The following is a 26,662-nucleotide window of genomic DNA, read 5'->3' as shown; positions in this document are numbered from 1 at the left end:
TTTCCTTTCTAGTTAGGCCATCGCCTATGATACTTAAACTTAGAAAAAGTTTTGATTGTGGAAGAGGGAATGAATATTAGGGTTTATAAATCACTTCGTTGATTGATGTGAAACAATTGTCGGATTTTTAGTCTTCACAAACAATTCCATTAGCCAACTTGGATAAACTTTGTTCATAAAAGCACCGTCCAAATTAATTCGTTTACGTAATTATTTCTCCCTTCTGATTTCAGAAAAGAAGGTCCAGATTTTCGCTACTTTTGACCATTGAAAATTTTGACTTCAAATATATTGGTCAAACATATTTTAATAACAAAGAAAAGCCACACACTTCTCTTACATGTCATGTCCTTTGACTTTCCAAAAATCTTCAACCTATATAAACCCCTTCTCGCGCTCTCCGCAATTATTTTCTATCCACCACATTCACCTTCACCTTCACCTTCACCTTCACCTTCACCTCTACGGGATGAGCCACAGCACAAGCAATAATTCAAGAGCCGAAGAGAAGAAATACAAGGGAGTCCGGCGTCGAAAATGGGGCAAATGGGTGTCGGAAATCCGGGTTCCGGGCAGTCAAGAACGGCTCTGGTTAGGCTCATACTCATCACCCGAAGCTGCTGCTGTGGCACATGACTTTGCATTCTTTTGCTTACGAGGACCGGATTCTATCGACGGCCTTAACTTCCCGACGACCCTGCCGGCTGGTCTTAGGACGGACATGTCTCCAAGGTCAGTGCAGAGAGTGGCTTCTGACGCTGGGCTGGCCATTGATGCACAAATGATCTCCACAGAGAAGGAAGTGAAGGTTGAGGAGGGAGGGAGTAGTAATTTTAGTCATGGTGGAGTGAATCATCATGGTAATTTGGAGATGGGGTTATGGGGTACTGGTGATGATTATAGATGGACATTAGGTCAAGGGAGTGAATGTGGTGAGACCTTGAGCATTTCTGTTGAAGACTATCTTTAGAGATATATATAGTCAATCTCTACTGGGTTTTGAATGATTGGTTGTATATATATATATATATATATACACATATATGGTTATGGAGGCATTATGATATTATACACTTGTTGATTGATTATTGTATGTTGTTGAGGTCTTTTCAAATCGCTTCACTCTTTTTCAAAACACCTTGAATTAATTATAGTATTTACGATAATATTTATAGGACATGATGAGTTTTACATTGAAATCACCTTGCGATATTTTAATTGGTTATCTCTCCGTATTTATAGTGCATAACAAAACGTAATCGGCCAAACTTATCACTAAAACCTATACCTATTTGTGAAACTGTAGCAATTATATAAGTATCTTATGATATGGGAGTTACAAAGTTGAACCAGTCTGTTGGTCTTATTGAATCCACTTTTACTAAGTACGCAGGACTAGGTCCAACTTCTCTACACACTGAAAAATGTAAAGCATGCAGCTGTTAATCCAAGATTTTCCACACGAGAGCAAGTGGGGGTGTTGGTTCAGATCATCCTTTGATTAATTTGTTGACTCAATCGATTATGAAGGGTGTAATTAATATGAGCCCACCGAGGGGTGAAAATACACCACTCAACATGACTTTGACCAAATATAAAAGTAATACTGGTATTAGATGAGGATACGGATCTATTCTTGCCGACCTAGTTTTACCAGGTATGGTGAATAAAGTCTTGCAAGTTGGAGGTTTCTGACTATGAAAATATGGTCTCTTAATTTGTAGGCAAAGGTGTCATGGTCTGGACCAACATACACACATTACGATCATGTGAAAGCATTTGGGTTGTGCACTACACAAACCAACTTCCATTAAAGGGCGCTCGATCTATAGCTAGCTGCAATCTAAAAGCAATGGTTAATGATTATAAGTTTATGTGGGTGTTGACTTCATTTATAATTCATATTGTGCAAACAGAGTTGACTTATTCTCAACCTCCCTAATTCCAAATTGCAAGTTTAACTCTCACGCCCTATAATTTCAAGATGTTAGTTTCTCGATGGATTTTGGCTCGATCTTACCTGTCGTCAGCGATCATGACATGATTTGCACCCATGAGTCTCGATCGCATTCTCGCTGATCAGTCGAAGTCTCTGATCCCTCCTCCCAACCAATACAAGTTTTGCCTTCCTCTTTGAGAGTTTGAGACTGTAATAGACCGTCCCTCCCGAGGTTATTTTTTAGACCGGTTTTCTCTTGACGATGTGATATTTAGAGTACTATCCTTTATCATTTGATAATTCACCCAACACTAAGATTCAGAGTACCATCCTTTGTCATTCGATACTTTCGTTCATCATAAGCTCCATGGATATCCATTTGAACGATAAAATTATCATGGAAATCGAATCTGTTCAATCAAATTGTTTTCGTACTGTAATGGAATCAATAAAAAAATTTCTATTTATTATTACAAGGGTCGTTAGAGATTGGTTTTCAAGGTGTTTCCTTTCATGTCCAGAGGAAGTTTTGACTTGGGTAGTGCCGCGTAGCGATGACCCCCTAAACATAACACCACTGCACGTCTACGCCAACCTTCCTCTTGCGTTTGGAAATTTTCTGCTACTTCCCTTCCTCTCTTCTCTCAGTCTCTTCTCTCTTACGCGCTAGAGATAGAGAGAGAGAGACGGAGAGAGGGGCGGGGGAAGGAAGTGGGTGAGCCGTTGTGAAGGAAGGGGAGGAGAGACAATGCATCGTAAAATCACAGTTTGTCAAAATACCCAAAAATCTTCGGCATCGCGCGTTTGTCGTGCCCAACTTACAGATCCGCAAATGGCGTTATTGGCAGCACGATGATCACGACACAACATTCCGATATCTAGACTAAGTCTCTTTCTTTTTCAAATCATTATTTTATTTTTCAATATTTGTTGTCGAATTTTTAATTATGGATTTTCCATTAATGTCCTGTCTGTCCTTCACTTTCTAATCTATCGCCCTCTCGCGATACAAAGGAGAAACACAAAATATTACATTATCAGAAGATTATTTTCTTTTTTTTAGTTATTTGGTTGGTAAAAATACCAGTGAAAAACCCTGTAACCCAGAAAAGCTGGCCAGAATTCCTGCATTAAAGAACATCTGGAATTCTTGGCTATTTTTTTTTCTTTTCCCGGAAAGTTTATTCACATTTTGTTCTTTGTGTCAATTGTTAGGATTTCTGGTCTGGGTTTTTGGTTGCCTCATCCTTAAAAGAGTCTGGTTTTTTGGTTTTTTAACGCATTCTATCACGGAGTTCTCTCTTTGGCAATTTTTATCAATTGTGTACTTGTGTTTCGATTTGTTTACATAAAAAGACCTCATCTTTCTAATCCATTATAAGAGTTATTGGTACAATTGTCTTTCATATTGAGCTCCTTTCCACCCTTTTGTTGAAAGATTGATATTTTGCAAATTGGAATCTTCGAATAGATTAAAGGGCATTGGGGTTGTGATACAGAGTGGCGTTTTTGGGAACAGCAAGGAAAAAAATACCTTGATTTCTTTGTAGGATGATTTGATATTGGTTGAAACAGAGGGTGTGCAGCTTGAGAATTCTAATATAAATGCGATGCTAATTGTGCGAATTGGATGGAATGATGGACCTGAAAGTCCCGGGATATCTGCTTGGATACCCATTTGCTGAATGGTTGCAACTTTGCAAAGGTTAGTTCGTGGACATTGCCAATTCTGGAAGGGATTGTGCAGAGAGATTATGGGCTGCATTTGCTCAAAAGGAGCAGCCGAAGACGATGTAGTCAATGAGAATGAGAGAGGGAAGGAATTAAGCAAATCCTCTGTGCAATTGATTGCCCCAGCCCCCTCAAAGAGAGAAGACGAGTTTGTAGTTACTGTAGGTGGAAGCAAGCATGGATCTGTGCGTTCGGTGGTTAAGGCAAATGAGGGATCTGTTCGTGTTCCATTGGAAGGGGGAGAGGAGAAAATGACAATTGTCCATAGGCCTACAAAAGGCCATCACCAAAGACGGGCAACAATGGATTTGGGAGAAAGTGGAGAGCAAGCACATATGACTAGATTAGTAAGCATGCCTCATGGTGCCGAAGGGGAACAAATTGTAGCCGGATGGCCATCTTGGTTAACTTCAGTCGCGGGAGAAGCCATCAAAGGGTGGGTGCCTCGACGGGCAGATTCCTTTGAGAAGTTACAGAAAGTCGGTTCTTATAACAGCTCCTTGCTCTTTGCAACTTATTGCTGCACTTTTGTTTTGTCTTTTCAGATTTTGTTTGGGTTGTCATTTGTTCTTTCATTGCTATCTTAATCAGCAATTTACATTACTTTTCTGTTTAGCATTTGATAAGCGGTCTTGAGTGTTGAATATTATTGTTGTTTGGGCGAAACTCTTTTGTTCTGTTGAAATTTTAGCTTCATGGTTAACTGCAATTGATTTGATCTCTAACAAAAGTCATAAATTGTTGTGTACTCAAGCTTTTATGAATAACTAGGGTCGATTTTCTGTCCTTGTTGTATTTATGGTAAAATGCTATTGTGAACTAGGACCACCCTTGAGTTTCTAAAGGGGATCAGTTGGAAGGGACACTAATGACCATTCTTAATGTCAAGGGCTTAAGTGCTGGTAGAATAGATGAAGAAATATCTTAGTTTTGCATTGAAGTTCTATGATTAACATATTTTTTTGTGTGGGGTAGATATTTTATGTTTACTCTTTCATTTTAAGCCATTTACTTGGAAGAGTTATTATGTTGAAATTGTTGGTGCTGATTACTTAGTGACCATTTGATACATAAATCTAAAGTGGAATGATGTATATGCAGATTGGACAAGGAACTTACAGCAGTGTGTATAAAGCTCGTGATCTTGAAACTGGTAAAATTGTTGCAATGAAGAAGGTGAGATTTGTAAATATGGATCCAGAAAGTGTCCGCTTCATGGCTCGGGAAATCTATATTTTACGGAAGCTTGACCATCCAAATGTTATGAAGCTGGAGGGTCTAGTCACTTCAAGGATGTCAGGTAGCTTATACCTCGTCTTTGAGTATATGGAGCATGACCTTGCTGGACTTGCAGCAACACGTGCCATCAAGTTTACTGAAGCACAGGTACTTCCTCCTTCACATAACATTTTGGGCCCCACTTTTATTGTATGAAGTTGATTATGCATGGGGTTGAACCTATGGAGTTTAGTAAGATTTGAATGAAATGCTGGAAATCTTCGGTTTAATACTTAATTAGTTGTTTTCAATTTTTCTCTCTCATTATGATTAGCTTGAAGTAAAAGAAATAAGATAATGATTTTTAACATATTAATAAAGAAAAATCATTTGGCAGGGGGCAAGAGTGCAGGGTGTGGGGGTGGAGAGGGGGGGGGGGGGAGAATATTTTATTACGATCGAGTTCTTGAATCCACTTTTCCCTTACCTCTTGCTCACACCTTAATTTCAATTTTAATTTAATTTATCTACTTCTTTTACTATGCGTGAGGTTTTTCCTCACCTTATGTTCAGAAATGACGTATGCTCTCAGCACTTGTAAATCAAGACACAAAGGTTAAATTAAATGAAGTTGAGCATTTTAACTTTCACGCTTGTTGTCATATAACTAATGTGGGTCTAAGGATATTCACTTGTTTGGTTTGTAGATCAAATGTTATATGCAGCAATTGCTTTGTGGGCTTGAACACTGCCACAGTCGTGGTGTTCTACACCGAGACATCAAAGGTTCAAATCTTCTTGTTAACGACAATGGAGTCCTCAAAATTGGAGACTTTGGTCTGGCAACATGTTATCAGCCCGATCAGAATCAGCCATTGACTAGCCGTGTTGTAACTCTCTGGTATAGACCACCTGAACTTTTGCTCGGTGCTACAGAATATGGACCTGCCGTTGATTTGTGGAGTGCTGGTTGCATCCTGGCAGAGTTGTTTGCTGGGAAGCCTATTATGCCTGGAAGAACGGAGGTACTTTCTTTCACTTTCATATTCTTGTTGCTGGAGCATCTCATGGGCTTCTGCTTGCAAAACATTTTAATGACAATATTTTACTTTTGAGCAATGGTTACTTGAAGGTTCTTTCTTTTTATTGACTGCTTAAATATCTTCCTGATTGCATTATCATATGGACAAAATCAGTTGTCAAATTCCTTCGATCATCAATTATTAATTTATTATTTCCTTCATCGTTCCCCACGTTTCCTGGGGCTGGGAACAAACATGGTCTTTTACAGTCGAGGAATTTATATCCTCATTTGTGTGTTTTCCTATTTACTTTTACAAGCTCCTTCCTGCCTTATATGCACATGGCTTTAATTATGGGGATACGTAAAATACGCCAAAATGGTCACTATCTTCTGTGCATTTTTCAATCATCTCCTTCTTTATTTTCAATTGCCATGCCAATTAGTGAGATCCTAATTTTGCTTTTCCTCATATATCTCTGTAGTAGAAGTCTTACATATATTTTTTGAGAACTCTCTCCATCTGCAATATTTTCTATAACATTTATATTGGTTTTTTGCAGGTGGAGCAAATGCATAAAATATTCAAGCTTTGTGGTTCGCCCTCACAGGACTACTGGCAAAAGAGTAAATTGCCACATGCAACTAGTTTCAAACCTCAACACCCATACAAGCGTTGTGTTGCTGAGACATTTAAAAAGTTTCCTCCCTCAGCATTGGCTCTAGTTGATAAACTCCTTGCAATGGAACCAGAGAATCGGGGGACTGTTGCTTCTGCACTCAGAAGTGAGGTACTTTCAAGTTTCTTTTCCATTTCATACCATATGGCTTCTAGATTATTTTTTTTATACCATCTTTGCTTTGTAAATTCATCACCAACTTAACTGAAATCACGTCCTTGGGATTTTGGTGTTGGCAAACCATAAATATCACTTCAATGTTTTTAAACGAGTATTCAGACTTCTTTATCAGTGGAAAACATTATATCCTTCTGTTTTCTGCGCTCTCTCTCCTTAGTTATAAGGTTCTTGCTGCAAAAATTCTGAAGATTTTTACGACCTACAATTGTGAAAAATCAAGGGAGGCTCACCCTTTAGATACAAAATTTCGTCAGCTTTTTACTCTCAATAAAGTTAAAATAGGATGGATTAGCATAATGAACACTGCATGTCAAACAGTTTCCATCGTCTTTGTGTGTGAGTGACTCTTGTTATGTTAAGCTTGCATGGCCAAGTTTTTCTTATAATAAGATTACCCACTACTTAAATGAGAAATATCCCCGGTCCCCCTCATGTGTGATACACCCATGTCCAAATTCTGATTAATAAAGAAACTGATGCTATATTTAATTGTGCATTGCTTAATCATGCTTACTAATAGTATTTTCTTTTCAGTTCTTCAGAACACAGCCCCTTCCTTGTGATCCATCAAGTTTACCAAAATATCCTCCAAGCAAGGAACTTGATGTGAAGCTTCGTGATGAGGAAGCAAGAAGGTAAACTGCTTTTGGCCTTATTTGTCCTCTGAATCTATATTAATTTTCAACTGTCATTGTCAGATTTCCACCTTTTAGCCAATTCACGTAGCTTAAGGGAAGGATTGAATTCACTGGCCTGTCAAACTCAGCGGGTTGCTTAGATGTATCGGAATACATGTATGTCTCACAAATTTTCCTTTCTTCGGTGTTACTTACCCGTTTTATATTTTTAATTCAGGCGTAAAGCAGAAGCTGTAAAAGGGCGTGGACCTGAATCTGTTAGAAGGGGTTCAAGAGATCTTAAGGGAGCGCAGACTCCAGAATTCGTCGCGCAGGGACAGCCAAAAACTACAAGTACCAGTCATAAATATGATCTACAGGAGGACAGTGGTTCTGGCTTTCGAATTGAGCTGCCAAGAGGGTCTTTGCAGAATGGTTACTCTCATTCCAATTCAATGGTTCATCCTAGTGTAGTCGGATCATCATGGAATAAGAATGTTGGCTCGGGAAGAAATAATGCAGAGTTGAGGGCTCATAGATATCAAATGCCTCAAGCAGCAATGGAGTTGTCTGCATCCTCTCACAAGAAGGATGATAGACTGTTCATCAAAGATTCTGCACTTGCAGTGGTAAAAATGTTAACCTTTTCAATATATTTTTCTTTTTTTTTTTTATGAAGTATATACAACGTTCAAGGAATGCAACTTCATCCAAAGCAATAAGTTTAGCACGATTCTATTCTTTGCCATTGTCTCTTTCCACGTCTCTTGGATAATTCTCCTGATAAATATAGTTGTGTTATAATCACGTTTAGATGCATGCCTTTCATCTTTGCTTAGAAAGTTTTGTTTCGTTTCGTTTCGTTTCCTAGAGTGCTCAGGTTCTGAATAGCATTTTTGTCATGTCAGGGGTATGCTCCAAAGAAAAACAGAATCCATTACTCTGGACCATTGATGCCCCCGGGGGGAAACATAGAAGACTTGCTCAAAGAGCATGAGAGGCAAATTCAACACGCTGTACGGAAAGCACGTCTTGAGAAGTCTGGGACCAACAACAACTTCGATACAGTTTACGTTCAGCCACATAATCGAGGAAAATACGAACGATAATATCATGTAAGTTGTCAACTCCATCAGCATGTAAGGAAGAGATTATCCTAAGATGTAGTTCTTTCCTCCACTTGCTTTTACAATTTCATCCCACTGAGAATCTCCTTACATAGTGGTGATATGATCTTTACGAGGTGATCATCTTAAATGGGATGGGGATGTGTAGTGAGCTTTGTTTTCAAACATTTTTAAGTGAAGGATCTTGTGGGCATTTTCTTTTTGGCCAGCTTGTGGACAGGGAGTTATGTATAGAGGAAGAGGAAGATCTCGCTGAAGCCTCCTATATATATCCACTTTCTTTCTACATATTTCACTGTAACTAAAAAGTTGGAAGTACAGGTATTTCTGCTGTCATATTGTCTACTTTGGGAATATGTTTATGCCTTGGCAATAATAACCTGTTGAAGGATATATTACTGCAGTTCTTAAACTTAAGAGGAGATATTGAACTGGATTCAAAGACAAAGGGGTTTCAAGTGATGACAAAATTCTTCAGTCAGATACAAGACATAATAAAAGTTTGTAACAGGGAAAAAATAGGAAAAAGAGGGAGATATACTGACTACAAATGTCAGTATTTTTCTGTACATTTAGCTTTCATAAAATCCTGGTTACATAGCTTGCTTCAATTCCAAAGATGTTTTGTGATTCATATAAAACCCTTCGGTTGATAATACATTAATACCTACATGTCTTGCTTAGGCTTCCTGCTCAACTCTGAATAATGCCCGCCCATTAGCTGCAAAATTTCTTCCCACGAATTCTCAGAAGAGCTGGAAGGACCCCCAAATATTAAATTAGGGCTACATGCAGCCACATACCAAAAATCGGATTCAATCTCCTCCCTCAACTGATCTAGCTGCCATCCAGCGTAACCATAAAAAAATCTAAAATCTTGAGGCTTAAGTACCCCTTTCTTCACCAATTCTGCAGCTTCATCCAAACAGTTTCGAGCACCAAAACACAGGCCAGGCATCACCTCCTCAACCCCAGGAAGCTTCGACTTTTCCCTTGTTCTTAACAAGAACATGCTTGCATTAAGAGGTCCACCAAAATGTACAGAACAATCAGCAAAAGTACTCGCCAATTCATTATTAGTGGGGCTCATGTGTTTAATCTTCTTGTGAAGTGGTTTGTTGATGATAACTCCAAATGGCCCCTCTTGTGGATTTCGGGTCCCAGACCTGAGGAGGAGAACAACAGTTCTTTGAAAGGTGTTAATGAAATCAAGCTTTTCAGTGGCAACAAGTAGACAGCCAGTCTCAGGTACTGGAATAGGGTGGGCCCATTTCAGTCCGAGAGGTTTCGACTCTGGCATGCCGCCTTTGTCATAAGCATTGAGCTCCAACTTTTCCGCCTGTCAAAAATGTTAAGTAAATTTAGATGAGTGTTGCCACAGAGGTTCCAAATTCTCACTAAAGTACTTGTCATATTTGATCCATAAGAATGTGGAGAGCCTTTTCACCATAACACCAAGGACATAAAGTTGTCACAATCTATAAGCCCGCCAAACTACAATGATATGGATTAACCTTTGGTGGAAATCAATAGAAAATGCTAATAAAACTGCTAAAAATGGGTAATCTGTAAGACCTAGCAGAGAGACATTAGTAAGAGGAACTTAGCCTAAGTTATCAACTCACTGTCATTATATGCTTCATGAAAAATCTGGAAGCTATAGACAGCAGTAGGAATCATTGGATTCCTTAAGATATTAAGGAGAATTTGGTTTTACTAGCAGACACCCATTTTACATTCACCTAGACCATTGAAGTCAGGACCAACAAAATCTAGGCAGGGCAAAAGCTAATAAAAACAACCCTGTTAGGGTTTGGATCTTCCATAAAGATCATATAATACCATAAGGAAACTGCATACAAAGTTATAGAATAATATCGATTGGAGAAGGGTGAGACCTACTGTAAACTTAATTAACAATAAATCATCCTCACTATTATATTTATACCTTTAATGACAAACGGGGAAAAAAAATTAATGTCAACACATTCAGGAGAGAATCATATCACCTTCTCCTGAGCAAATAAATTTGCTCTGAATTCTCTCCAATCCAGGCTTATATGATGGGACTTGGGGGAAGCAGGGTCATTAGATTTATTGCCCTCCGGAGAATTCTTCCCGCTATCATTATTTCCTGCAGTTACGTTATTATCGAGATAGCTTGCAGTTAGAGCAAAGATGACAGCTTAAACAGCTAATCAATAGATGACAGTCGTAGTCCACATAACACAAGAAAAATTAGATCAATTGCAATTATTCCACAGTAGTACTTTATTGTATCTTCAACCAAGAATAAATTGCAACTTTTACTATCGAAAACACAGATCATCTCAAATATTTGCAAGGATAAGAGTAAAATATCTGCATCTTTGTCATCTTTAAGCAATTTCCTAGCTCTCTCAGCTCAACTATACCCAAACAAACTCTAAGCAATGAGACAAAGGAGAATCCGTTAGAAAGTGTGAATTTAAATTCTACCATTTCAAGTCAATTCGTAGCTAAGTGCTCAGGATGCTGCTTTACAATGAAGTTGACTAGCTCATGGCCACATAGTAGGCGTATAAAAAAAAGTGAACAAGAGGCATGCAGGTGGCAACCAAGCATCAGCATCGATACTTGAGTACCCCCATTCCATTCATCATGAAGCCTAAGTTATATCTGTTGCCAAATTTAATACTCAAACTAAAGCTAAAAATAAGATTTGATAAACATAATATAATGTGGGGTCAAGGATTTTCTGCAACCATAAGAAGCCAATTTAACGATCTATGGTTTGGCTAGATTTCCTCTTGGGGGTCTGCTCAAGCAACATTATATGCTTCTCAATAACTTTCCTGACCAATCAATCAGTTTCTCAGATATCCTTGGAGAACTCAAAATGAAAGAAGACCCAATTCAAAATTTTAAGATTGGCATGACAAGAATCGCACAACTTCCTCAGGAACCAAATAGGGCCAAAAAAAGTCAAAAGTTATTATCTCTGGGTGAAAATGACATTACAAATATATTACACAAGTAGGTGAAAGTAAGCACAGGAGCATTTTTTTCAAAAAAAAACGCTAAAGCTTTCTCTTTTTTTCTCCCCTCGCTTTCTCAGTAAAAAAACAGCGCAGAATAGTCAAATTCAACAGAGCGAAGCGATAAATTTGCGGACGCTGAACTGAAAATTCAACAAATTTGAAAATTTCCACCAATTGCGTCACAGAAAAACAAAATCAAAGTTATCACATAAGAACTAACCAGGGGAGGAGGAGGAGGAGGAGGAATTGCCATTATTCTTCTTGCCCATAGCTTTGACGACCAATGAACGACTCCCAGAAGAGTAAAGCCAGCTGCGCCTCGACACCCCGATCTCAAACACGCCAACTCTCCCCAAATTCCCCGAAACTGCTTTCTCGCAAATCGAATTCCTCAGCCAGAAGGAGCTTGGAGTTGTCGTCGTTGCGATCTTGACATGCATAGTCCACGGATCCATCATCTCTCCAACCCCTCCTCCAGTACCTGATTGTTTCCCGGAAAAATTTTATTCTCTCAAGAAAGGAAATCCGTTAGAAAAAGATGATAGAAAGCTAGAGAGGAGAGTGAGTGAGTGATCGAAACGGATGTCGAACAAATCAGAGAAAGAAATGAAAAGGACTCTCGCAAGGAAGGGCGAATATGCTTTTCGTATCGCTTTTTTAACTGAATTATTTGTGTCGCACGTGTCACGTGTGAAAACAAGCACGTCTAATGTTGTGAGTTATCGGCGCAGGGTAGTGAGACTAGGTTTGTGAGTATGAGGTAGAAGCGCGCGCCCTGGTCGACCCATGAACCGTTGAAAACTGGTTTCTAGTTTCTACTGATGTTGGTAAATATGCACTTCTACTCATGTTGGTTGGATCAACATAGCAATTAGGAAGTTGCCAAATAGAGAAATCTTTTACTTTTGCTAATCGAGAAACCATCCAGTCTAGAATATCTTCTACATAGCTGAATGAACGTAAATCTTGAATTGCTAAAACAACTCATACCCTGCATACTTTTGAGATACCTCAATGGATATAAACCTTGGAGTGCTAAAACAACACATACGTACATACCTTTCAAATAGCTAAATGGGCAGGCGTAACCCTCGAACCTCTAAAGCAACACGTACCCTTCAAACAGTTGAATATTCGTAAACTTTGGACCGCCAAAACAGTCCGCACCACATAAATTATAGAAAATCAAATCTCTGTAGGAAACACTGGTGGCACTACTGCTTACATTGTAAAGATTCACATCATATCCTTTAATATAAAAAAAGAAATCCTTTCCTGTAGAGACCCCAACAATGGCACAGAACCTGCAAACAGAGGCATTGCATGATAAATAAATGAACAGCATCATGAAAAGTATACAAAATTTCATTACCAACTATAAAGCCAAACTTGGAACTGCATTCAGTAACAAATCTGTAGTTTTTCTTTTCCCTAGCAAAATTTAATCTGTTGTCACCCCTTCTTTAGTCAAAAAAAAAGGAGAATTCTCCTATTAAGCATTCACTTTTCAGTAATCTGATTTTGAGGTACATCACGGTTCTTCACTTGACTGAAATAGTAGGTTGATGCCAAGCAGATTAGAATGTCCGTAAGGATAAGACCCACCACATCAAAAACAAACTTCGGAGCAAATAATCCCCATACCTGCCAGGCAAGGGAGCAATTGAACCACAAACCAGGTCAGATAAGCACGTATTGGTCAGAAACGGAACAGAGACTTTTGGGGGGAAGGATGCCACTTACCATTAAGTGTCGTCTTTGAAGGGTAACACATAAAACAGTGGCTGTGACTGCAGTGGCAGTTATGAGTCCATATATCATATACATCTGCAGATGAAATCAGCCCATTGATTGAAGCTTGATCAAACCTAGCAGGACTCGTATTTACTGACACGAGAAATTATGACAAGAGGGCAAACATGGTAATAACTTACTTGAGTTAATTTCATGAAGATGAGAAATTTTTCCTGGTCAGTCTGATGACCCGACAAATCTTGGCAAGAAACAAGATATGCAAGTCCAAATACTGGAAGGATGTGAGAAAATCCAAAAGTATCTATTGTAAGAAGGATTGCTTGGCGAATAAGGACAAATTCATCAAACCTGAACAATCAACAAAAAATAAATTATTTGTGTCAAAGCTATCAAAATTACCAGTATCATGTACTGATGATATACCCCCAACTAAGCTAACAATAATAATACTCTAGAAGTTACAAAAAGACGGAAAGAGTCACGCATGAAGCACCTTTAAATTTCATGCATTAAAAAAAGTGGATTTTGCATCATTAGATGAATGGCTGGGCTAACCATTCATATAAGTATGTGCTCACATGCCCATCACTCACCCTATAAATGCAGCACCATATCGCAGGCCATCAAATGCACACCTGAAGATAGAAACAGGTTATGATTTACAGAAGTGCACAGATGAGAAATCTGATTGAAATGAACTAAATTGAATTCTCATGTTATATAAAATCAGTAGACACATATCGCCAAGTAAAGTGCAAACTTTATACCAGTGACCACTTGAGAAAAACAGACAAACAGCTAAAAGGCTCCACTGGATCACACTTAAGGGATTGCTAGTTGAAATTCCAGGTGTTTTGTCCTTCATATTATGTTCTACACTTTGCAACCTTGCTATGGAATGACCTGGCAAGAGAAGTTCTAATGTTATGCTGACTTCTTTTAAAGAGAGCAAACCATTGCAATGCTCCTTATACCTAGCAACCATAGGAGCATTATAGAACTCAACCAACAATGTAAAGTTCAAATTCAAATAACAAATGAGGCATATAAAAGTCACTAAAATAATAGCATGAAGTAAAATTGTCGACAGCGAGACAGAAACTTGTATTAAAAACATAGGCCAAGGAAAAATTGTCACCTCCAATTATGCATGCCAAAGCAATCAAGGGACCTTGTGTTCCTGACAGAATAATGACTGTGGAACTGCAGGCTGAAAGCATCGCCACTGTTTTAATAAATAAGCTCCTTGCACAATTTAAAGTCGTCTCTTTTTCCAAGAGCTGGCCCAACACCAGTAAGAGTAGTTGCCCAAATCCAATAGCATATATTATTCTTGGAATAAAATTTCTTCTGACTCCTTGAAGGAGCAGAACAAAATCAACTAAGTTACTTTCCAATGCCCAATGCACTGCTATTAGCATGTAACTAAAGATAGTTGCCACAATAACATATTTGTACACTCCGCAGCAAACCCTGTCAGCAACAGTCTTGTATTGCATGCATGCTAATACTATTAATGCTAGTATAGACACTATTTCAGCTATGCAAGTCGATAAATGATAGCTAATGGAAAACCCAATTGACCATGAAGGATTTGCATTCATAAACGCAGAAGTGGCAGCTTGCTTTGATAACCCAACTTCAATAGCAAATCTGAGAATGGAAATCAACAGAAGAAAGGCAACTGCCTACAAACAAAAATCAGAAAATCTTAGGACAATAAAAACAATATTGAACAGCTATGCTATCTGCAAATTATCAAAATAAACAGAAATAGCGATTAGTAACTTAAAAGGGTTACTGATACTTACTTCAATTAGCCTCTTGTTTTCTCTGATTGAATATCGTAGCCTGACAATGCCAGTTGTAGCCAAAAGAAAATTTGCTACTTTACCTTCTTCCACTGATGTTGAAATTTACACAATTTAGATTAGAATCAGGAGTGAACCAAGATGGTAAACTTGCTCATGAAACCATATGAGGACAAAAAAACTTACAGATATAGCTATTCGAAAGGAAGCTCAAGGCACGAATCATCACCATAAATAAAGTGAAAATGAATAAAGTGGGAAAGTCAGAATCCACAGATGAGGGAAGACAAAGGCCACTGGACTTGCTGACCATCTTAATTGCAAAGAAATGCATGAACAGGGAGATTAGCATAATCCCAAATCCAACAGCCATCATCCCTAAGTTAAACTCGGTCCATTTGGAGCGTGCCAGCTCAGCAACACTTGACAAGAAGCTAAAATAAGCATCAATTTGTCTTTTAAAAGTAGTACTAGATGCATTGCAGCTTTCATGTTCAGGTAATAACAATCTCTTAGTAGATGACCAATCCTCCTCTGCTTGAGCATACAGATTTGACACTTGCGACAAGTCTTCAGAAGAAAATCCAATGACTGATGAAGCTGAGTAGATGTCAATATACCTTTTCACCTAAACAATAATATTTTTCATCCTTACGAACACATTGTAATAAAAAAAAGAAGGCATAAAGTTACAAATAGAAACAAGCTATAGTGTCATAAAAGCAACATTATGTATCTTTTGAGAAAGTAACAATTAATCCCCCAGATGATTTTGGTAGTAAAGGAGAGGTGGTGCAAAATATTTTTACTTGATCACAAGGAAAGCTAATGTTGATGCAAATGCATTTTACCCAATGTTCTAGACATGATAATATATAACCGAGCAAAGCTGGCGGCTTCCTCATTATGTCAATAAATGATTTTTATCGTCCATAAAGAATGAGTACCTGCCAAGAATTTATGCATAGGACATTGACATAATTGCCCATCCATTCCCCCAGTTTTGACTGTTTTTGGCAGTTACTTGTAGGTCCCTTCAGATCCCATGTACCACCAGCTAAAGCATATAGCTCTGGATTAACAAGCCCAATGCTGAAAAGAAATCAGTCTCGAGTGTTACTGAAATTAGAAATCCTTGAAACCACATGCGCCCATCATGGTGGCAAATTGGAACAGCAACATGTGATGATCTAATGACAAGAGAGCCAAATGCATAATGAAACCATATAAACCACCAACACATTTCAAACATGTTACAATTCCTTTTAAAAAACTTGAAAACTAGGAACTAGTTCACATATGCACTAATGTAGACAATCTTGTTGCAGTACTCATTAGTCAGCATAATACATTGAATTCAAAGCTAAGCAATCAGGATTAATACTATAACAAGAATACCCATCTCTCACACACAAATTCTTCCAGAACACTCAATGCATCAAAGTATTGAACCTGATATTTATTTACTTGCTCAGAGATTATTTGAGACACTGAAAGATTTTTAAAATAAGAATGTTGTCAAATTCAATCCATTGTAAAACTAACTTAAAAGCAAAGGAAGCTTACACGGCACCTTCCAAAAGGAAAGGAGACACCAAGGAGTGCTGAAACTGTCACCGCAAAATCAAGCTGCATAGAGTAACTTGAATAAATTAGAGACACTGATAATCCGATTCCCCAGAAAAGATTCTCCTAGATATGCCATTCAAAAAAATATAGTTGGCTTTATTACCTGTTGGACAGAGCCGATGCACATGTTCTTCTGGTCCTGAAAGTTGGAAGAAGAAAGATGCAATGCGATCACACTTAAGGAAACTTAAATAACAACTGCCCTCAAAGCATCATAAAAAACTGATATTAATGCGCTTATCCATCAAACTGACTACCTTGAGATTACAGCATCTCGTGCATAAATAGTTTGAAACACAATGAATACGAAATATCGTAGTTTATGTCCATTTTAGGCCAAAAAAATAAAAATGAAGAAATTGGCAGGGGCCCACGCAAGTGGTGGATCATGTGGTAGTTATAGGTGATGCTCTTGAAGCAACAATGCAATAATTTAATTGCGACCATAGCCATGATGGACGATATGAAAGCATTCATGTCATATCAATTATGCGGCAGTCACTTTTATCCAGTTCCCCTTTTATGCCTCATGTTCAGTTTGTTTTCTTTGGTAGCACATTAGATAGAAATAACAAGGGATCTCTATTTTAGAACATAAGTGCGAAAGAAATTCATCACAACACAGTGGATCTCTCCTAATGATCACTCAATGCCAGCAGTATATGTGCTCATTGAGAGAGAGAAACAATACCAAATCTAGTTGACAAAATGAAGAATCAAATTCAGATGGTGTGGGTGCTGGTGGCTTCTTAAAGCTCATGGCAAAAATTGATGTTTCAACCTGCATAATATGAACTAAGTTAGAACAATCAAATATTCACATATGATACTAAATCAGAGACCAGATAAAAATGTACCTCTTCAGCACCCCCACCACCATGATCACCATTTAAGGTTTGACCATGATCACCCATCACAAGAAAAAAAGTATTCTCATGTAAGCCGCCAGGTCCAGACTGGCTCTCCAACACACCAATCACTCTCTGGAGCAAATTACTAGTCAATTAAAAGGTATAACAAGGGGACAAAATAAGTTTATCCTCAAGTTTTACATAAGTATGTGTAAGAAATAGCTGCAGAAGTAAGAAGTAAAACTTCTAAAGTAATAAAATGATCTATGCCATGTCACATGGCCCTCAAGAAAGAAAACTCGGCATGAAAAGAAGAAACAGAAATCCCACTAATCTCAAAAGCCCGTATTCAAACCACATGTGCCTCACACAGATCAGAACAAAATTTCAAGGCAATTGATAAAGAAATATAAACTAAACAGTCTGAGAAGTGCAGTGCAGTCAATGTTCCAAGTATATCAGTGTTAATTCAAGGAAGAAAAATGTCAACTTAAGTGTAATACAAAGTGGAAAATGCATGAGTAGAGGCTTACCTCTAAAATTGAATTGTACTGCTTCAACTTCTCTATCATTGGCATTGAATCGACACCAAAAATATGACCGGCGTGATCCTGAACAAGGACAATAAAGAAAATTACATTCCCTTAACAGATACTGCCTAAAATTTTTCCAAACAAGCCGCTTGATTGTGTCTCAAACCTAGTTTTCATGAAGTAGCAAAGTTGCCATTGTATCCCTAGGGATATATATAGAAATTAACAGAATAATAAAATATTACAATAAAAAGGACTTTAACTTTCGCGATACGATATATCATATGGAAAATTGTTTGTTCAAATTCAATAGTCGAGAGACGATATATCATATGGAAAATTGTTTTCAGGAAACAATCACTGATTACGCTTTGGCCAAAAACCTTGGAAATTACTTTCGACAGTTTTGTTTGTACTGGAAAAATGGATCAATATTTGTAATATAACTCTAGATAAACATTATATAATGAACAACCGGATCTCCTATAATCATATTCAAAAGGGAGCATTAAACTAATATCATCACAGTGTTGAATAAAATGTGTACACAAACAAATAACACTGTCACAGTTTTCCAAATCATCAAGCGAAATAAAGCTTTGCAGTCATACCACGCCAAGAAAATGTGCAATGAGAACATCCCAATCTTCTTCATACAAGGCAGGAAGAAGGTGATCGATGCATCCATTGTCTACCTGGGATAAAAAAGTATCACAAAAACTAGGTGCAGAAGTAGTTTACAAGTAGGATATGAAAACTAAAATACTATTTCATCAAAATGTACTAGAAATCTCAGCGTTGCATACCGTATGAAGATCCTTAACATTAAATGATGGAAAGGGATAAGACTTTGCAAAATGACGAGGAAACAACTGAATCCAGGTATCGTCCCCCATCATCACTACCTTCTTTCCATTAAGAACCAACTGCATGAAGCACAATATCAGACCTACACCACAACTGGAACTAGTGTATCACAAGAAAGTTTGGCCTGGAGTGAAAAGAGATTAGAAACCACACTTGATGTATCAAGTTGTCCTCAACAATTGCTGGAGCTCCAAAGCTATTCCCAACATCAATAAAAGTAGGCAATCCACCAGTTGTCAAACCCTAAAAACGAAATAATACAGATGTAGCACATTGTCAACATTTAACAATCGTGACTTACAAGAGAATAGACGTAAGACAGACCAACTTCCTTTCACTTTCGATGCCTTCAGAATTATTATTTTTTTCTTTATGGGCAGTAAAAGTACAGGTAAACAAAATTTGTGGCCATGAATGAGAGGTTTAAAAAACTGCATGATTAATAGACAGCTAGTGAGGCCAATGACATTCAACGGTCAATGATGATATCAAGAGAGAGGAATTGAATAACCTTCAAACGCTGTAAACTGGTTGTTGGTGGATCTGCAATGGCCCTGAAAATCCTAGCGGATGAATTTCGTTCAGATGCCAGCCTTTGTAACACTAGTAATTTGTCCATCCATGGTTTCGGTTCTAGCAAAAACACATCACATAATCAATAAGAACAGTAATTACTCAATCCTACAAACTCAACACTCAACATTCAGCGTAGTTCAAATGCTAACCTTCAAAAAACGTGCTGGGAGCAACAAAATCAAACCTAGAAGACGAAAGAAAAACACGAAACAAACAAAACGGAATAGGAGATTGCAAAATCGGAGACGGCTCTAACAGCGTATAATTCAAGTGAAACGAATGCAATACCTGAGCGCATCAAGGACGATGATGACAAGGCGATTCACTGCAGGTCTGGTCCAACAAAACTGATCGCTCCGGCTCTGGTTATTGTTGTTATTGTTGAGATTTGTATCAGAATCGAATAGGCAGGGGGAACTGCGGATATCAGAGCAATTACTGTGGTAGGGAAGCTCCGTTCGAGTCAACAAAAACCCGCGCGTAAATATTAGTATTGCCACACAGTGCACTACCATTATCGCCCAGAAAAACCAACTCCAATTCCCTCTACTCTGAGTCCCCATCTTCTCTCGATCTTCACTTGTATCCGCTTTAGCCATCAGTATTGCAAGCTCTCTAAGCAATTAAGCATTTGATCATGGCCATAATTGCTCCGAAATTCCGATAACGCAGTATTCAAGTGAAAATCACAACAGAAATTCACTGTAATTCGCAATATTATCAAAATCGAATGCTCCTGGGCATTGAGGCTTCCTTCTCGCAGAATCGTAATTTCTCATAGAAAGCTAAGAATAGAGTTGATATATTCGAAGAACTTCCCTGTGGCTTAATGGTCGAGCTTAAGCTTCATGCTTTCAATTGTTTCTTTTTCAGGTAATAGAAACGGAAGGTCTTGGTGCGAACAGATGCGTGAACTGAAGTGCAGTCGTGTAGAGCTTGGGGGATACGGATACTCCATGTATGGACCAGCTCTTTCCAACCCACTTACACAAAAAAATGAGCCCAGCCCAAAGCCAATGGTCCTGTGGGTCACATCCGCTAAGCCACCAATGCCCTAGCCCACTAAGAATGAAGTGGGAATGCTAATGGCCAAGGCCCATAGTAGCCCATTTGGCAGAAGAGTCCACCCATTAAGCAATTCACATGTGACCGTATAGCAATGGTGGGTGCAGGCCTTTGTACTCTCCCAACCAAGTACCCAATTTCAATTCATTGAAAGGAATCTTGTGACTCGCTCGCTGCAATGGTGTCTTTCAGGTGCCAAGATTGTCTTATCTTGATTAGAAGTTCATATTTGGTTAATCGTGACTGGACTAATGACTTAATCATTTGCAGCGGCAGTGGCTTTCATGGCGTCGGTGATAAAGGGGAGCAAGCATAGTGTCTAATGCATTGAATATAATTTGCATTTGCTAAAACACAAGAAGACTAAAAGAACACTCCCTCAATGTTGATTCAGATATTTGGATTAAGAAGGGAAGAGGAAATAACAGGAGTGTCTTCCTGTTCGGTCAGGAGCACAAAGGAGTGTATATAAGCCCATCAACAAATATGTAGAATCGTCTTCTTCAATAAATATTTAATGCTTTCATCAGTTTGCAACAGTCAAATAGGGCTTTCAAGTCAGGAAGACAAATTATAAATTAAGAAATGTCAAAATTCAATTGTATCATATAACATGCAAAGTGGCAAACACACATTGAACCACTTCACCCACCCACACCCCCGACCCTTTATTGTTCATTGCGAAGCATTGTATTGGCACTCATGCTTTCAATCAATTATTGCACATACGGAATAGAGAGCCATCCGGATTCAAATTGCTCCCCCGATGCACTGGAAGGATACAGTACAGTGATATCAACTTATAAATTGCTCCTCGATGCCCTTGAAGGAAATGGCATCATCAGCTACAACTGTCATTGCCAAATTGTTTCTGAATATCATTGAAGGAGGCGGTGGCAGATCCCCTCATTTTGGCCTTCTGCTGAGATGCATGTTCTTTCCAACCTGTCATGTAAATAACCTACAAAGCCCGCGTCAGTGCACCGAGATACAAATTTGTAGGACATTATTTTTTCCTGTAGAAGATCAATATTATAATATAATGGATTCTTTTTTCCCTGGAGAAGATCAATACTATAGTAAACACTATTATCACTTGCAAGCAACACATAAACACTATTATTGACTTAAAAGGGTGCAGTAAGCTCAGCAAAAACCAATACAAAAACAACTCAGTAGTAACCATATGTATCGATGTAACAGAAATTAACTCCCACCTTTCCAAAAAAGTTAAAGCTCCTTGATTACCTTTATGACATTAGTGAGTGTGTGCAAGGAAGAGATGGAGAAAGAGATATCATCATCATCTTAAGTCAAATTATCTCAGCCTAAAGTAGAATATCTCCTTATGACATTGCCCAACTTCATAAAATAATGAGGAAAGGCTGATACCCTCACCAACAACCATCTTGAGAAAAATAATTTACGATGCTCACCTGAAAGGTCGCAGGGATGGTGCCATCTTCAGCTGCGAACATCGAATCATATACTGCTGCAGTCGCAAGGGCTGTTTCTCTCCTAAGGATCTAATTTGATTGATCAACACATCAAAGTTTTCTATAAGTGATGATATGTACCAGGCAATATTCTTGGCCACAGAGATTTTGAAAATGAGAAAAAGTAGTGTCTTACATTGCTCCTTTGCATTAGGGCATTAGTTTCGCCCATTGCACGTAGATGCTCTATCAGCTCCAAAGCTACACTTTACATCGGTTGAAAAAGAAGTAAGGAACTAGTGAATAAATGATGGATAAAGCAATCCCCATGTAAATGCACTCACATTATTATAACATACCCTTTGACAGCATATTAGTTGAAGCAAAGGAACAACAGACATTCTAATCCTTAAGCATCACAGCCAAAACTGGGATCAGAAACTAGGATCAGAGGCAGGCTTACCATTTTTATATTTGACTGTGTATTCATCAACATCAACCCCAGGAAGAGTGAAGCCTGCCCTGGTCAAAAGATTGCCTGCATCTCTAACCTGGAAAGAATTTAAATAGGACCAGGCAATGAGGAATTCTCGTTGGGCGAAGCCAAATGAAAAAGAAAAGAATCATACAAGTTCTGGGACACTGTAAAGACACATCAGAGTAATAAGTATTCTTCATGTGCAACCTCCTACCCAATACTGCAATCAGCAAGCTGTGTTTTCAAGTATCTCATCCCTGTGTAGAGATATTCTCATTATCCTTTAATACCAACCTTTTTTAATAGGCTCGCAATAGCGCCTACCATCTCAGCATACTCAAATAGTATTTAGCACAGATCTTTCCATCTAGTTCATAACCTCCATTTGGTACACGCCAAAAAGGTTAGGGAAATTAAAGATACGATTATTTTTCAGCCTTATTTTCATCGCTTTTTTTTTTCCCTAATAAAACAAGAATAGCAGTTATCATCAACAATAAAATAATGAAACATAAGGAAAGAATGGTTCAACCTCAGCTTCAACATTCAAACTTCATATGCGGTCCTCAAAAAGCCATCAGAGGGAAGTGGATCCTTAGTGATGCTAAAATACTGTACATTTAAGCCATCTAGGACAGTATAGCTTAAATTAACTAAAGCAAAGGGAGAGATAACCGGATAGTGGAGGTACGTTATAAAGAAATCAGAACTTCAACACGGACATATAACATGTCCTCCCACACTCCCCTATCAAGCAACTACTTGATAACCGAGTTTTAGAGAGGCATACGCAAAAAACCCAACTCATTTTGTGTTATCTTACCTTATTACATCTTACTCAGATGAGAATGCTACTACAGAGAAGGGGTTTCTAGTAAAATGAGGAACATAGTCATCTTTTGGCATCATTCTAACATGTAAATGGTAAAAGTTCTGGAAAATTGAAGAGAATAGCTAATTGCTTCAGATAACCTTCAAAAAAAGCCCAATGATAGGACCAAAATAGATAATTGTATTTGATGCACAACTTAGGGTGCGAAAATGATCCCTTCTTTTAAGAAAATAAAGAATGCATGTGAAAATATTATGTTTATCTCACAATATTATATTATAAAGACATGAAAGTAAGACTTTCAACTTTAACAAATTAAGGAGAGCAAGCAACGCTTGACCTACTTGTGCCAAAGGTGATACTCGTGGACTAATACCTCCTTCGCGTTCCATTTGAGCCACAGTGCAAGCAATTCTCAGTTCCCTACACACAACGACAAAATATTAGAAATATTAGTAAACAAATTCCTGATTTACTAGACCACTCTTAACTCCCCATGCTACTCATTCTCACTTCACACCCATTATTCACAACGTATCACTTATGCCCTGAGCTTTTCTTGTGAGACATGAGGCGATTAAATTTACCAGAAATTGGATTTGAAAGTCAGATGTTTCAATGATATGATCCTACTTTTCTTTTTTTTTTTTGAATCAAAAGGAATTTATTCAGGGCCCCCAGGAAGGTGAACTGAACGGAAAAAGGTACAAGAAAGAATACAGAAAGCCTGAGAAAACAACAGAACGCTTGGGAAGCATTAGAGCTCATTTAATATGCTTTAGAACACTATTAGAGCTCATTTGAGCTTCCTTTTCACCAACTCGCCAGGAAAAGAAAAAATCTGTGGGTAAGATGTAAAAGTCCATTGTCACTTTATTGAAAACTTTTACCCTTCCCTTACAATGTTCAAGGAATGGAGCCTTTATGGTTTTAGAAAAATGTGACATAGAATGCTTTTTTTTTCTAGGTTCAGGGAATCTCAATGAAATTCTGCTTAAGCTTATAAGATTTTCATCACAGAGTAAAACTCAAGGCGACATAGTGACAAGCTACAAGGTGGTGAAAGTGGAGAGAGAAAAAAATCATGCGAGGGAGTTAAATGAAATCCTAGCACACTGGTAAAAAAATTTTGTATATAAAAATGAACAATGAACAAAAAAGCGGAAGAAGAAGAACAAAGAAAAGTAGACAGAAATGGAGTACTTCAAGGTATCTCCGCCAAGAATAGCTGCCAAAAATAACCCATCTGGCTTCAAAGCTAATTTACACTGTCATAAAAACAAATACAGTTAGCATTTCTCACGGCACTTCTGTATCAACATTTTTGCAACAGATAATTCGATAAACAACAATACCATAATCTTGGTAAAGACAGCAATCAAATACTAATGATGGTGGAGTAAATAAGTATGCAAATCCTTGGCACATTAAAGTATGTATAGCACAATGTAGAAATGACAGCATAATAATTAATAGGTCAAGATCACCATATACATATTTTAGCAAAACCAAACAACTACAAATCAGCACAAAATAAAGGACTACACCTTCGACTTTCAGGCCATCTCAACTTGTAGTTGGAATACCCACACACACACAAACAAAACATTTGACACTCTCTTGCCTGGCACAATTTATCTATCTATGGCTTCTCTCTTCTTCTTTTTCCTCTTTGCTGATAGGAATATTTACTAATTTATATACGCATTTGTTGGCGCAGTACCCCATCCAGTCTCAAAGCTGAGTTGGATACTAAAAAGGACTTAGACACATTAATAGTCGAAAACTATAACCACCATAGAGGACGTACCTGTATCATGGCCCCAGGAAGATCATTTGTCCAATGAAGCCCCATGCAACTAATTACCAGATCTAGCGAACTTCAAATCCACAACAACAATCAATGAGGATGAACTCTCATGACAATGATTCACTTCAAATGAATCAAATTAATTGAATCTGCAAGCACACCTTTCTTTCATTGGCAAAAACTCTTCATCACCCACCACAAAAGATGTCTCCATATTTCCATTTGGAGAATCTTGTTGAGCATCTTTACACAATTTTACCATCTCATATGAAGTATCCATCATGATAAGCTTCTCAATGGAACCTGAAATAAAAGTTAGAAATCTTAATTATAAGTAAAGTGTTACCTCTTACGCATTTAAGACTCATAACAATCCAACTTGGCATGAAATCATATGCAAAAAATATACATACATGATACAACTACGGGGAATTACATACATCATAGGGAAAAATTCTCACCACGACCACGTAACAAGCGTCTGACAGGTTCCAGAGAACCCCCTAAACATAAAGCTGTTGGAAAAGCTTTCTTACAGTCCTGCAAAAGGAAAATGAAGTAATGAACTAACAATTCTGACCCCAGACATATGCATTATAGTATTTAACGGACACAGAAGTCTCCTCTTCTTCATACATCATAATTCATAAATCAAGAAAGATATCTCATGTAAATACCCTGTAGTGCAATGACCACTTTTAGGTATGTATTTAGGCTTACTGCAGAAATTACTTATTGAAAATCATAGTGGAGGCATGCTGACGCAATGGAAGGTGTAAAGGACAAGAGAGTACTAACTCTTAAAAACTGGAATCCACCGGAAACAGAGAATTCTCTAAAGGAAAGTGATGTCTTTGTTAAATCGCAGGCACTTCACTATATTTTGAGCCTACGAAGTCTTACAATTCTTACATACTAATCGATAAAGAGCATCTACCCTTTATACTAATAATACAACACCATACCTCCAACCGATCCAATAAATTTTCAGTAACAGCATCCACCAGAGAATCATTCGGTCGCATCAACCACGCAGCTCGATCACGCTGCATCACAAAAGAAAACATAAAACAAAAGAAGCAAAAATCATTCCAGACAAACAATCTGATGAGAGGAATTTTAACTTGTAGTTCAAAACTGGAAATTCAGACTCGACTCACTTGTTTGCGCTTGAGTTCGCGGTCGAAGATTTGAACCCTGGAAGAAGAACCAGCAGCAGTGCTATTGCTTTGAAAATCATATTCCTCTTCATTGTTGTAGTGAGTAGAGAACGAAGTGGAGGAGACCAAAGCAGACGGTTCTCTAGCTCGGATTCTTCTTCTCCAAAGCAGTGAAATGCTTCTCTGAAACCGTAAGAGCCCTCCCATCTGTTTCTTTCAATTCTTTTAATTTTCGGCTTTAAGAAGTAGGACCTTGTTTTTGAAGCAAGCACAGGCCCATGGAGGAATGGAACTAAAAAAGCACAAGCTCATGGATCCGAGATGCT

General features: G+C 38.1%; 5 protein-coding genes across 12 annotated transcripts; 2 read left to right on the top strand and 3 right to left on the bottom strand.

Moving 5' to 3' along the window:
- Window positions 1–316: 316 nt before the first annotated feature.
- LOC120007924 (ethylene-responsive transcription factor ERF019-like) lies at window positions 317–1,177 on the top strand. The gene has a single exon (XM_038858413.1). The coding sequence runs from the start codon at window positions 341–343 to the stop codon at window positions 968–970; it is 630 nt and encodes a 209-aa protein (XP_038714341.1). The 5' UTR covers window positions 317–340; the 3' UTR covers window positions 971–1,177.
- A 1,362-nt stretch (window positions 1,178–2,539) lies between these two features.
- Window positions 2,540–9,045, top strand: LOC120008126 (probable serine/threonine-protein kinase At1g09600). Of its 4 annotated transcripts, XR_005470299.1 has the most exons (9): window positions 2,540–4,149; window positions 4,772–5,056; window positions 5,596–5,913; window positions 6,473–6,700; window positions 7,304–7,404; window positions 7,625–8,015; window positions 8,295–8,501; window positions 8,723–8,834; window positions 8,918–9,045. XR_005470299.1 is itself a non-coding variant. In XM_038858654.1 (8 exons), the coding sequence occupies exons 2-8, from the start codon at window positions 3,625–3,627 to the stop codon at window positions 8,493–8,495; spliced, it is 2,049 nt and encodes a 682-aa protein (XP_038714582.1). In that variant the 5' UTR covers window positions 2,540–2,826; window positions 3,490–3,624; the 3' UTR covers window positions 8,496–8,801. The 4 variants fall into 4 exon arrangements, 3 of the variants coding, with proteins under 3 accessions (XP_038714582.1, XP_038714581.1, XP_038714583.1); XM_038858654.1 differs by lacking the exon at window positions 8,918–9,045 and having other exon boundaries at window positions 2,540–2,826; window positions 3,490–4,149; window positions 8,295–8,801; XM_038858653.1 differs by lacking the exon at window positions 8,918–9,045 and having other exon boundaries at window positions 8,295–8,801.
- LOC120008127 (UPF0301 protein Plut_0637) lies at window positions 8,976–12,275 on the bottom strand. Its single transcript, XM_038858656.1, has 3 exons — window positions 11,754–12,275; window positions 10,523–10,647; window positions 8,976–9,852 (listed from the first exon to the last, which is right to left on the bottom strand). The coding sequence occupies exons 1-3, from the start codon at window positions 11,989–11,991 to the stop codon at window positions 9,181–9,183; spliced, it is 1,035 nt and encodes a 344-aa protein (XP_038714584.1). The 5' UTR covers window positions 11,992–12,275; the 3' UTR covers window positions 8,976–9,180.
- Window positions 12,276–12,420: 145 nt separating this feature from the next.
- On the bottom strand, window positions 12,421–20,488 carry LOC120008125 (GPI ethanolamine phosphate transferase 3). Of its 5 annotated transcripts, XR_005470298.1 has the most exons (22): window positions 19,844–20,488; window positions 19,705–19,739; window positions 19,491–19,612; window positions 19,133–19,222; window positions 18,919–19,038; window positions 18,724–18,807; window positions 18,113–18,190; window positions 17,586–17,711; window positions 17,420–17,509; window positions 16,832–16,867; window positions 16,673–16,728; window positions 16,047–16,191; window positions 15,286–15,727; window positions 15,100–15,191; window positions 14,427–14,976; window positions 14,056–14,191; window positions 13,882–13,923; window positions 13,468–13,636; window positions 13,277–13,360; window positions 12,906–13,177; window positions 12,759–12,837; window positions 12,421–12,649 (listed from the first exon to the last, which is right to left on the bottom strand). XR_005470298.1 is itself a non-coding variant. In XM_038858648.1 (20 exons), exons 1-20 carry the CDS (start codon window positions 20,152–20,154, stop codon window positions 13,034–13,036), a joined length of 2,952 nt encoding a protein of 983 aa, XP_038714576.1. In that variant the 5' UTR covers window positions 20,155–20,488; the 3' UTR covers window positions 12,711–13,033. The 5 variants fall into 5 exon arrangements, 3 of the variants coding, with proteins under 3 accessions (XP_038714576.1, XP_038714577.1, XP_038714580.1); XR_005470297.1 differs by having other exon boundaries at window positions 12,421–12,837; XM_038858648.1 differs by lacking the exon at window positions 12,421–12,649 and having other exon boundaries at window positions 12,711–13,177.
- Window positions 20,489–21,107: 619 nt separating this feature from the next.
- On the bottom strand, window positions 21,108–26,568 carry LOC120007117 (putative methyltransferase At1g22800, mitochondrial). Its single transcript, XM_038857301.1, has 11 exons — window positions 26,337–26,568; window positions 26,142–26,222; window positions 25,638–25,716; window positions 25,338–25,479; window positions 25,177–25,246; window positions 24,570–24,634; window positions 23,711–23,789; window positions 22,520–22,607; window positions 22,253–22,317; window positions 22,057–22,146; window positions 21,108–21,581 (listed from the first exon to the last, which is right to left on the bottom strand). The coding sequence occupies exons 1-11, from the start codon at window positions 26,541–26,543 to the stop codon at window positions 21,462–21,464; spliced, it is 1,086 nt and encodes a 361-aa protein (XP_038713229.1). The 5' UTR covers window positions 26,544–26,568; the 3' UTR covers window positions 21,108–21,461.
- Between the last annotated feature and the right edge of the window lie 94 nt (window positions 26,569–26,662).

Source organism: Tripterygium wilfordii, chromosome 10 (genome assembly GCF_013401445.1).
Source record: "Tripterygium wilfordii isolate XIE 37 chromosome 10, ASM1340144v1, whole genome shotgun sequence".
Lineage (NCBI taxonomy): Eukaryota > Viridiplantae > Streptophyta > Magnoliopsida > Celastrales > Celastraceae > Tripterygium > Tripterygium wilfordii.
The sequence above is the reverse complement of the archived record's forward strand: the minus strand, read 5'-3'. Positions and strand labels throughout refer to the sequence as shown.